Raw genomic sequence first — 13,109 nt, forward strand, 5'->3', positions numbered from 1 at the left:
CATTTTTTACTCATTTATCCCGCCTTACCATGCACCTTCACCCATGTGATAAATTTCACACAATAACAAATCCAACAAATTCTTAACAATTTTTAACACCTCATCCTAATAAAAATAACAACCTACCATAACAACTTTGACACATCACACCCCTATCTTACCCCCATCTTACCACCCCCTATACGTACCCATATACCACCTACCTGTGTACTCCCTGCCCCGTTGAGAACATATACGGATACATACATGCACACTAGGGGGAGCACACAATTTTCACTATAAAATAATAGGACACACACTTGAATAGATACAACAATACACAACACAGAGACCTCCATTTTTCTTATTATTCACTAAAATACACAGAATAATGCACGCACACATAGCTATAGAGGGAGAATAAGATTCACACACCAACAAACTCACGCACTCCTCCAATAGAAAATTCTCCATTGACTTCATAGTAACACACAGGGATAAAGAGAGAGCAAAATTGAGTGAAAATAGAGAAGACAGGAAAGATGAACGGAGGGAGATAGATTGGAAATAGTGAAGGAACGGGAGAGGGGAGATCGAGAAAGATACCACCAATGAGAGAAGAGAGAAATCACAAGAGAGAAAGACTTTTTAGGCGAGTTCTCTTTCGGAAAACATTGTTGTCGTCCCTTTTTCTCCGATTTCGTCACTGTCTGAGCTTGCCTGAGCTTTGCCAAAATGAACCAGTCACTACCTGCTTATTTTCTATCAAAACCAATCGCTTTAGCTCAGTTCTTGCGAAATAACATTGGAAATCAGCCAAAAAAATACCAGTCAGTTTCCATACCCATTTCAGTGAAATCCATCGTGAAAACATGTGGGTTACTCATTTTTGGGGGATTCGAGTTGCGGGTTTGGTGTTGATGTTCGAATCGAGGTTCTCCTGTTGCCGGTTTCATCTTTTCATTAGAGTAATATTGGATTTTGAAAGCTCCGTATTAAGGTCCAACTCTATTCTCTCCCCCTTTTATTTCATTGTTTATTATATTCGGTGCATCAAATTGAACATTACACGATGATTGATCTTTGTTGGTGTTGAATAATTGCTTGGTGTTGATTCGTCATTGGTTCCTTTGGTTATGAATTATGTAATGAGATGATATCTCATTTAAGAATTAAAATCATTGTTAGGAGAAGGAATTGGAAAATCGATAAACGTGAATGTGACTTTTTGTTGATTCTTTGTTGATTGTTTAAATTGAAATGAACGTCAATTATGTCAAACGCGATAGTATCATATTTTAAGCCGAGGATTGTTAGGCAAATCTTAGGCTCGGGTTGGCAAATTTAGAACTTGTGAATTATTGAATGTTTGAAATTTTGTTAAATGATTTGATTTTATCGCATTTGATTCAATTGTACTCATTTGGCCGGGGAATGACCCAAGAAAAATTGTATTTGTTACCGGAGAATGCCCTGCGATATTTTATACTCAGAAGATTGATCATGATCAAGGCCCGAGGCATCGGGTAAAGTATAGTGTAGGATAGATAGAATAGTTTAGGTTTTAATTTTAGTATTTTTATTTCGGTTTGTAAATAAATTGGACTGGAGACTATTTTTAAAGTTTTGGGTTGGTTGATTGTTTGTTCTCTTGTTGTGTGTTTTGTGTAGTGTATACATTCGTAGTGTCGTACTAGCCTCCACGAAGTGACCGTGGTCGAACCACGGGATCGAGGGGTGCTTAACATCTTCCCCTCGATCAACATAATTCCTTAGCCGGAATCTCTGTTCGTGGATCACTTTTAAAGAGAGAAACCATTTTGAAATGAATTTCTAACGGTGACTTGGCACACCAGGTTTATGTCAAGTGGAGACTATGAATTCAAATGAAAAAAGAATTTTTTTCGAAATAAATTTTATCTTTTGTCACTTAATAACAAAAACCCTTTAAAACTTAAAATTTAATTTTTTTGGTTAAAAAAAGGGTGTGACACACTTACCTATGCCTCATCCCCAAATGCAATAAAGCTATCAACCTGAGGAACTTCAGACCCATTGGGATCTGCAACATTCAATAAAAAATTATCACCAAGATCATTGCTAATAGGTTGAAATCTCACATGCATACTCTCATCAGCTCTAGCCAGTCTAGTTTCCTTGCTAATAGAAGGGCTGGGGACAATGCCATCATTGTTCAGGAATACATTACCCATTTCTCTAAAATAAAAGGCAAGAAAGCTAACATGATTCTCAAAATTGATCTAGAGAAGGCTTTTGATAGGATAAAATAATCTTTTATTAGACAAGCTCTCTACTTCTTTAACATTTCTGCCAAAATGATCAAGTTCATCATGTCATGCATCTCCACTTCTCGCATATCTATCCTAATTAATACGGGAAGGACCAACTTCTTAAACCCTACCAGGGGAATTAGGTATCCCTACATATTTAAAATGTACATAGAACTTCTTTCATGAAGGATTGACCATGAGGTTGGTCTTCTAAACTGAACCTCTATCTCCATCAGTACCACGGGACCTAAAATCTCCCGCCTATTCTTTACTAATGATCTTACCTTATTTGTTAGGGCCGATTCCAAAACCTGTCAAACCATAATGAATCCTTTAAATAGTTTTAGCCACCACCCAGGACAGAAAGTTGATCCCTCTAACTCCAAAGTAATTTTCTCTCAAAATTGCTCCAAAAAAAATCGAGAGCTCCTAGCTCAGGGACTCAATATAGAGGTTAGGAATGACTTTGGAAAATACTAGGGCTTCCCCATTTTCCACCATAAGCCTTAGGTTAGATATTTTCAATTCATCTTAGATAAACTCAAGGGCAAGCTGGGAGGATGGAAAACCAGGTTCGTTAATATGGCTGGCAGAACCACTTTGGCAAAAGCCTCCTTAATCACATCATGCAGTTTATTGACATCCCCAAAGAACCCAGAAGCTTATTGACAAAGCCCTTAGGGAATTTATATTGAGTTCTACCAATGAGAAGGAAAGATGCATCTAATCTCTTGAAATACAGTTACCCTTCCCAAAAAAGAAGGGGGAATAGGTATTCGAAAGGCCAGAATAAAAAAATAAGTTAATGCTCATGATCCTGGCATGGAGATTTATGCATAACTTTTCCAACCTTTAGGCCAGAGTGTTAAATAAAAAATATAACTCTAAAGGGATGGCTCATTCCAAAACTGGGTCCAGAACCTGGAGAAGCCTTCTCAAAGGCTGGCAAGCTTGCAGTGAAGCTAGCACCTGGAGTGTCAAAAATGGCCATAACATCAGATTTTGGCTTGACAGATGGATCCCTAAAAATCTGGCTTTGAGAGATACCATTCATAGTCCTCTCACCCATGCCGAGGAAAACATTAAGCTTTCAAAGGTGTGGAACAACAACTCCTGGAGTTTTGACACTCTCTCCCTAGAAATCCCTCAAGACCTCAAACACCACATAGCTAGTTCTTTCTTTCCCAATGCCAAGATCCCAAAAGACACTCCCCTATGGAGACTCAAGGGAGATGGTAGATTTTTCAGTAACACTGTGTACCATCACCTTGTAAGCAAAAAAAGGAAAAATGATGCAAACCAAAGAGGAGCTAGGTCTGGTTGTGGAAACTTTACACATCTAATAAGATTAAATTTTTCCTTTGAACCCTCCTCCATGACAGGCTGCCCTCTAATATGAATCTCTCTAAGATGGGTTTGAACATCAACCCCAACTATCAGAATTGCACTAACTCTCCAAAGGATACTAACCATATTTCTTTGACTACATCACCTCTAAATATCTTTGAAAGAAACTTCTGAATAAAGCCAGACAACCCTCAACGCTTAAAATCACTAATTTCTCTCCCCATAGCTGGAATAATACTTGGAAATCTGTACAAACAAAAGTTATGACAACCTGATCCTGTGGTCTGAAATTCTACCTTTCTTCCTTTGGTCATCTGGAAGACCAGGAACGACAACCTTTTCAATGGCAAAGCCAATAAAGCTTCCCTTTCCCAAACTTATACCCAAGCCATTGAATTTACTCATCTTTATAATACTGACCAAGTTGCCAAACCCATCATTTCCATTACTATCAAATGGAATCCTCCCCCAAGAGGAACCTTCAAGGTTAATATTGATGGATCGTGTCTAGTCAATCTTGGAAAGGGGGAATAGGAGGTGTGATTAGAAACCACCATGGTGACTGGATGCTTGGGTACACCAAAAGCTTCATTAATGCAACCAACAACCAAATGGAGTTGTTAGCCCTGCATGAAGGTCTTAACATCGTAGAAGAGCATAATTTCACCCCTATATAGAAGTTAACATCGACTCCACAAAAATTATCAAAATGCTTAAAGAAGGTAACCATCTCTATAATGGTATTGTTGATGAATACAGGTCCAGGTTAAGAAGGCTGGGAAATCCAGTTATACACCGCAGCTATAGGGAACAGAACATAGTGACGGATGTGCTTGCTAAGATGGGAAGCATCTCAACAACTCTTGAAAGGGCTAGACTTTTGGCAGTTCCTCCAGTGCATGGTCGACATGCATTATGGACAGACACGCTAGGAACTACATTTGAAAGGAGTGTTAGAAGCCGTAATGATAGTCGAATAGATCAGAACTACAAAAATTTTTTATGTCAATCCAGATTGATAACACTGGAAATGTGTAAACTATTAACACTATATTCTTAGTTATTTAATTATTATCTCTGATTACCAAAACAAGAGAAGCAAAAAAACCTTGTAGCAAAGAAATAAAAGTACTAAAAATTACACAAATACACAACTTATGTTTTCAATATTACAAAAATTCCAACTCTCTAAACATATTACAAAAATCCCAACATATACACAGAATGCCATGTATATGTCAGCTATGTTATGTATATTAATAGGGAGAGAGAGTAAAGTAATTAAAAAAATGAGAGAGAGTGTAATTACTTCCAAAAGGGTTGGTATTTATGTTATTTATAAAAAAAAAAAAAGTATTTTTGGCCCAAATTCTCTTCCTTTATTTTGACCAGAATAAACTTCGACATCTTTCTTCCAATTGTAAATTAGTTTGTCTCAATTCAATTACCAATCAAGGAATTTGACGTTCTATTTAACACATATATTTGCAACACAAGGTGTCAAAAATACTTTACAATAGAAAATTTAATCAAACTATTAGACTCAAACAAATCTCAAGCTAACATTGCAATTCAATTATAAAGTAAGGATTAAACAGATCATTTGCATGAGAATAACTCAGAAAGTGCAATATTGTTGAATGATTAAAATTATTCTGTAGTAGATTTAAGTCGTGTTAAAGAAGTTGAGAGGTATCATTTCATCAGTCCGACGTAATTGATGTTTAATTTATTTTGCTTCTTAAATTCAATCTAGTTTAGTACGCAACACAAGTATTATATTTTCAACAGTTACATTTCCTAAAAGTTAACATTAGATTATTCATTTCAATTCTCATATTGAACATGAAAAACTAGATTTGAGCGTGAAATAAATCAAATTCCATAGATACATACACAATATATTAAATCGTCATCTAGAGAAGAAAACAAATTACAAACTATCAACGTACAATATTTTATTGGATTCATTATACAAATACGTAACAAAAGAAGAAAATATCTCTGTTGGGATATAGAAATCAAAGAAACCAAACATAAATTACAAGAAAATTCATATAATTTCAAACGCCACAATAATCTTTGAGTAAATTCTGTGATCTTAGACCACGTTCTGTGGCAAAGAACTTGATCAAATCTGAATGAACAAATGGCTTGAACTTCAATTGATGTTCTTCATCAACTAATTCTTCTGCCACTTCTATAATTTTATCATCCTTAATGAAAGTAAATAATCCAATAGTGGATCTTGTTTCACTCCCATTTATATCCAGAACTACCTTATGAATTGGAGCAAGAACCCTATCATTGCTCCAACCCTGAAAAAATAAAAGTGATCAGAGTTTAAGTTATGTATACTGATTGTGAATAAAATAAAAATATCGTGATCGAGGTGAGTAGTAAATTAAAGATTTACGTACTCTGCATGCTTCACCAGCTAGGACTACAAAAGAAGATGGTGGTAACTCAAGGGTTATCCATTGACCATCTCTAATTTGAAATTCCAAGCCTGAAATTTGATTTGGATAAAGTATGGTAGTGAACGTTTTATCAGTATGTGAAGGGAAAACCGTACTAGTTTCTTTCGTCTTTGGTATGTCATAATTGACGTGTCGTAGGAGATACCTTGTTGATTCAATGTACGATTCACAGTTTTTCGTTATTCCATAGCTCTCAAACAACATTCTTACAACCTTCTTATCCAACTCTGCCACAATCTTGGAAAACATCAACGAACTCTCACTAAAAGAAAGAATTGTTTCTCATTAGCCAATTAACATATATAAGTTGAAATCCCTAGTCTTGAATAGAGATGATTCAGAACGAGTTCAACAAAACATAGTGCCTTCTAATAAATTTTTATATATATCTGTGTATGATGATGATGATAAAGTCAAGTAAATTCTAAAACAACTGAATATAAATTCCTATATGATCATGTTATTAAATGTAACTAAGAAAATAAGAAATGAATTATGATGGAATAAAATACCAGAAAGAGTCATTTCCTTGAGGCCACATGAGGTTGGAGAAGCTTTGAATACCTTGAGTAGTAGTTGCATAATCAATACCAAAGGCTTCATGATGAGGTAAAAATGAACTTCTGCCAACATAGCCATGATAAGGTATTTCATTTGTGTTTAGGATTTTTTTCTCTAAAGGGAGTTCAAATAATTGTTGGAAATTTGTTTGAAAAATGGATTTTTGAAGTTGGGGTGAGATTTTATCATAAAGTGCTATGAAACAGCCATGGTTTTCAAAGGCATGCCTAATTTCTTTACATGTAGATTCCCAAGTAGTTGTGCCTGGCCTTAATTCTTCATTTTTGAAGTCTACTATTAGTAGTTTTGGTGAAGCTGTTAGAGAACCCATACTATATTTCTATATTTTCTTGTTTTTTTTTTTGGTCTTTTAGTTTTCTTGGTCTCTAATTGCTTCATTTATACAGGTTTCTTATAGAAATTTCAGAACGTAAGGTAATTTTATAATAAACATCTATAAGTAGCGTGGTAAAAATGATAACTGACCTTATACAAAATAAATCCCCTGAAATGTGAAAAGTGAGTCGGACAACCTTACTGTTTCAACATGTTCAATTATATTTTTATACATAAAATATTTATTTACATCGTCAACATCTATGTAAGGTAAAATATTTAAATATTAAGTCATCTTTATTAGACATTTCTATTGATAAAAAATATCCAATATAATAATCCATTATGATATTGATCATAAAAAGTTGGGATACTGTAATTTAATTACAACCCACAACGCTACATTACACCTTATTTTTTTCTTGTTTCTTTTAAATTGAGGGTAGGAGAATCTGATCAACTGTATTATCTCACCAGGACCAAGACCTATTCTTCAACGTTTGAGAATTAAGTGAAGGGACAACGAAGGCCAAATGGTCAATCAGATAAGATACTTTTTAATTTTGGCTAATTTAAAATTTCCAAATAATTCATATGGAAACGTCACAAATATTAATTAGGAATAGGGTGGGCTGTTGGTGTGTTTTTAATTTGTTTACGGCGTACATTATTTATTGGTTAATTGGATGTTTTCTATAGAAAGTTTTTTAATTATTTATTTATTTTTATAGTACTATCTAATTTTGGTTTTCTCTTTGGTATGATGTCAAATTAAGATTATAAAAAGAGGTGTGGAAGGCATGGTATGAAACCAAAGCCATGTACATGATGATAGATGAATATAATTTTAATTACACTTAATTTTCTTAACTGGAGTTGGTTTATGTTAAATGGTATGCATGTGTGTTTGGGGTTGGGGGGTGTAGATCTGATAATTAATACTGGTGTACCTTGGTGCAATTTGATAATGAAAAGGATTTAATGTACTTTTTAAACAGAAGCTTGCTATATTGTTTAATTAATTGTTAATCTGGGTATGATTAGCTAGAAAGTCCAAAATGTATTTGTTAGGAGGATCTTATCCTTCGTAATGTTTTATGATTAAATAAAGTGTTTGATTGGTGATTATATATTAGTATAATGTATACTTCCCCCACCCCCGATCATCTTCTCCAAAACACCACAGCAATCCCACTCCCACCTCCAAATCTTCTTCTTCAAAACACACATCAATGAAGGTTGAATTTAACTAATTTATTCTCACCAACTTAATTTAATTTTAACAAATTTTTAACTTATCAGAGACGATTACTTTCAAGTTAATGAAAAACTTCTAACATCAATGGCGATAATTAATGACGACGGAAAACTTCAAACATCAATTTTCGAAATTTATATTAACAAATCTTTTGCTCTTCTTCTTAATGAAATTTTAGATTTAATGATAATAAAAATAGAGAGATTGTGTGTATCGATTTTGTGAAAGTGTTCTATGCTATATTGATATCATTGGGGAAGATGGCAGTTGTGATTCATTTATTTCACTGGAAATTTTTTAACAAAAAAAATTAGTTGATAAATGGGCAAAATTGATGTTTAGAAACAAAAAGAAAGGGTAAAAAAAAAAATGAAAGCAATTAAATATTATTATTATGGCCAAGTTGGACGCCATATCAGACAAAAAACAGTAATCACGCGCCTAAAATGGGTGAAAAACACGTGAGCTGTCATCTATGCAAAAGGTGTCAAATAACACATCCGTACACTAGTTGAGGTGCCGAGCAACGTCCAGTTGAGGTGTTAAAGTCAAAGATCGTGCCAAGTTTAGGGGGCCGTCGATGGATTTGACCTTTCTTTTGATAAATCTCCCCAGAGAACACACACATAAAAAATATCTAGTTCGTGAATAGAACCATGTCTCCAAAAGACCGATTTTGGGAAATTGTTTTGGTGGTCACCAGTTTGACGATTTCACTACAATGGAAAGGTACACAATTCACACAGCTCTCTTGCTCTGCGAGTTAATTCGAAAGTTACGAAAAGTACAATGTTATAGAATATAGCATGATTTGATTCGCATATTGTGTACTGTGTATGAAACAATCTTTAATTCTCAATCTTATTTAACCATTAAATTGAAGATTTATAAACTATAAGAATATATTTACCAATCATAACTCTAACAATACTTAATGATCTCAGAAATGGAAAAACAAAAAAGTTAGACCAATAGAATATCGTTCATGAAATGAAAAATTTGTTAATGATATAGTAATGGGTGAACGCGGATTTTGGACACATGAATATTCATGAAAAATTAAATTTTATAAATTTTTGGTTTATTTAATTTTATATTATAGATAATCTTGTAAAAATATTTGTCATAATGAGGACTGGATCTCCATGCCTAAAAACGCCAAAGGGGTGATCTAATTGATGTAGACATTAGAAGATACAACTAGGCTTTCAAATTGTATCTAACAACTTCTGATTATACGAAAGGTCGTTCATTAATCAATGGTTTAAGTAGTTGTATTTTCAAAAACATAAAAGGGAAAAGGTTTAATTTTCCTCCCTTCTGAAATTTGTAATTCATACATGTTGTTATGAAAACATTAGACCATTGCAATCGTTGGGAAACGACCTATTAGAATGAAGAGATATGGTACAGAGAAAAATAATTTGTTAAGGAAAAATGATGGATTCAATATAGGTTACAATATCTGAATATCGTCTGATCTCTTACCTTAATGTTAAATTCACTAATCATTATCTTGGTTGATTTCACAAACTCCTTTTTTAGATAATCATTTAGATTTTGCCCCTATTTTTATAAGTTGTGCAAATATAGCCATTATAATAGACAAATCATTAAACAATTGTCTAATTTCTATAAAATTTTAGACCATAGGAGATCTAAGATTTTTTTTCATAAAATTTTTCAGCTTGCTCAAATGAGATCTTTAAACTATAGTCTAAAAAGAATGACTTATCAAACAGCTATCCCAAAATGGGATCATTACGAAAGCTTTTGCATTATCTGTTGCACAAGAAGAGCTCCCACTACTAAAAACTTGGGTATTAGCTATCAAGATTAGCGAGGGACAAATTATATGTAACTATTGCAAGAAACTTTGCAACGTTATTCCTTGCACAAGTTAAATATTTTAATTTTCAATATTTTTGAGAAAGTAAAGAGGGGCGTCTCTCACTAAATTATGATGTAATAAAAAGTTGATATTAAATTAGCTATGGCGAGAGACTCTGCTAAATAATAAGACATAAATTAATATTTCAAAAAAATAAATAAATATTATTATTATTGGTTGGTACCAACAATGTATTAATAAAAAATAAATAGAAATAAAATATAAGTTACCCAAGGAATCTCTCACTAAATTATGATGATAATAAAAAGTTGATATTAAATTAACTATGGCGAGAGACTCTCCCTCGCTAAATAATAACACATAAATTAATATTTCCAAAAAATAAATAAATATTATTATTATTATTTTTGGTTAGTACCAACAATGTATTAATAAAAAATGAATAGAAATGAAAATAAGTTACCTGCCTCACTAAATTATGATGATAATAAAAAGCTGATATTAAATTAATTATGGCTAGAGACACTCTCTAGCTAAATAATAACACATAAATTAATATTTTTTTAATTTTAAAAAAATTAAATATTATTATTATTATTATTATTGGTTAGTACCAACAATGTATTAATAAACAATAAATGAAAATGAAATATAAGTTATCCATGGAGTCCTCGATGCGGCACATATAATTATTTTTATGATTTTTTCAATGTAGCAACGGAAGTCTCTCACCAAATAAATATGTCAAACTGAGTATTTCATAAATAACTATATTATATATTTACCGAAAATAATAGCAATGATATCAATTTTTGGGTCCCCCGATAATTTCTTTAAAACTTTTTTTTCTTTTCATAATTTTATATTACATTACTTTCTCTCTCTCTCTCTCATATATATATATATATATATATATATTAGCTTAGAAAGTGATAATTAAAATAAGTAGAAATATTTTAGTGACGTTTTTAATAAAAATTGATGATTTATTAACTTATAATCTGAAAATGAAAAAAAAATAAGTTTTAGTAATTAATTGGCTTATAGTTGATATCTATATATATATATATAAAAGTAAAACATAGGCTAGACAAGATGCCACGTGTCAAGCTATTAAAATAGTCACGTGGCAATTTTTAAGACAATATTAAAAAATATTTTAAGACAAAGTTAAAAATACTGTAATAACACTTTTAAATTAAAAAAATTAAGTATTTTAATTTGAATAAATTATCCTTTTACAAAAAAGATTTTCATTATCTTAAAAAATTAGACTAATAATTAAAGAGTTCTAATAGATATATACTATTTCAAATTTATCTCATATAAAATTTAAATATTATAAAATATATTTAAATACAATTTATTTACATATTAGGAAATTTATATCTATAATAATAATTAGTTGTAGTAGTGTTGACAATTGTATAGTACGTACATAGTATGTAGAACAACAACAACAACAACAACAACAATAATAATAATAATAGTAAAACAAAAATAGCAATAGTAGTACATACGCAAATGGTAAATAATATTATTTAATTTCAAATAATTTTTTAACTTAAATATAATATTAGAAGATAAATGTGCATTATATTTAAAAAATTAAAGATAATAAAGAACTTATCTTCTTTCAACAAATTGAAATATTATTTGATTTTGAATGAAAGTTGAAATGGAATGAAATTCTACTTCTTAATCTATTTGAATTTGAAGTACATTATCCTTTAAAAAAAGATTTTTATATAATGTGGTTTGATTTTAAATAATTCTTTTAATTCAAATATAATATTAGAATATAAAACTATCTAAATATAATTTATATAAATATTAAATAAAAGACAAAAATATAATAATAATATTAATAATAAATAATAATAAAATTAGTAGTAATAGTGCGTAGTAATCTTCTAGATGTATTATAATAAATAGTACAAAAATAGTAGCAATAGTAGTACGAATTTTGTCTAGTAATAATAATAATAATAATAATAAAAAATAAAAAAATTGATAAGTATTAAAACAACAGTAGCGACAATATACTAACAAACCAAAAAGTAAGTAGTAGTAACCTTAATAATAATAATAATAATAATAATAATAATAATAATAATTAAAACAACAACAACCAACCTAGACGTCCCTTATTGCCAATTAGCTGATAAAAATTACTTTAAAATTTGAATTAAAAATAAGTTGTTTACTTCGTGTGAGGGTTCCTTTTTAATTGCATATCCTTCACCTTGATAGGAACTAAAAATTTTTGCTCTTTTTATTTTTTTATTTTTATAGCTATATTTATCCAATCAATATCCTAATATTCTTATAATAAACTGATATGATATTGAATTTGAATTTAAATGAATTTGAGTTGGAATAAATTTTTAACGCCTTAAACTCTCTTTTATATATATACACACACTTTCTCCTGCAATGACATGTAATATTAAATCGTTTTCTCCCTCTTTGTTATTGTTCATTAAATTTTTTCGTAAATTTATTTATTGCATTAATGTTCTTTATTTTTTTGCTAGAAATTTTACATTTTTATTATTTTTATGCAGATGGGTAATGGTGCTATTACGGTCTTATTTATTTTCACTATATCCAAACTTGGATACAAGTAAGTAATATTTTTCTGTTTGTTTGATTTCTGATAAAAATAAACTTTACTACGTAGATAAAAAATAAAATTACCTTTAATTGAGAAATTAAGTTGACTCTTTTTAACATTAACTTTTGTTATTATTTCTATATAATTATTTTAAAAAAATACTCATAGTATTTTGTGTGTTTCTATTTTATGTGATAATTTTTAATATAATGTCGTGAGATTTTTTATATATTTCAAGATTAACAACAAAATGTACTAAAACACCAATCAAATTTAATGTTATTCGCATATTTAATTTTAATAAGGATAAATTATGATATTTTATTTGCCGTAAGTTCGAAATTAATTAAAATGATAATCCCATTTTTTTCTATTTTGTCTTCTTTTT

General features: G+C 30.7%; 1 protein-coding gene across 1 annotated transcript; it reads right to left on the reverse strand.

The window, feature by feature from the left end:
* Positions 1 to 5,550: 5,550 nt before the first annotated feature.
* Positions 5,551 to 7,093, reverse strand: LOC107874812 (deoxypodophyllotoxin synthase). The gene is made up of 3 exons (XM_016721541.2): positions 6,610 to 7,093; positions 6,038 to 6,359; positions 5,551 to 5,935 (listed from the first exon to the last, which is right to left on the reverse strand). Exons 1-3 carry the CDS (start codon positions 6,987 to 6,989, stop codon positions 5,681 to 5,683), a joined length of 957 nt encoding a protein of 318 aa, XP_016577027.1. The 5' UTR covers positions 6,990 to 7,093; the 3' UTR covers positions 5,551 to 5,680.
* Positions 7,094 to 13,109: the final 6,016 nt, after the last annotated feature.

Source organism: Capsicum annuum, chromosome 6, assembly GCF_002878395.1.
Source record: "Capsicum annuum cultivar UCD-10X-F1 chromosome 6, UCD10Xv1.1, whole genome shotgun sequence".
NCBI lineage: Eukaryota > Viridiplantae > Streptophyta > Magnoliopsida > Solanales > Solanaceae > Capsicum > Capsicum annuum.

Coding starts and splice junctions, on each gene's coding strand:
- LOC107874812 (XM_016721541.2), bottom strand. CDS start 6,989: ATGGGTTCTCTAACAGCTTCACCAAAACTACTAATAGTAGACTTCAAA. Junction 6,360..6,609: donor CAAGGAAATGACTCTTTCTG/GTATTTTATTCC, acceptor TCTTTCTTTTAG/TGAGAGTTCGTTGATGTTTT. Junction 5,936..6,037: donor TAGCTGGTGAAGCATGCAGA/GTACGTAAATCT, acceptor TTATTTTTTCAG/GGTTGGAGCAATGATAGGGT.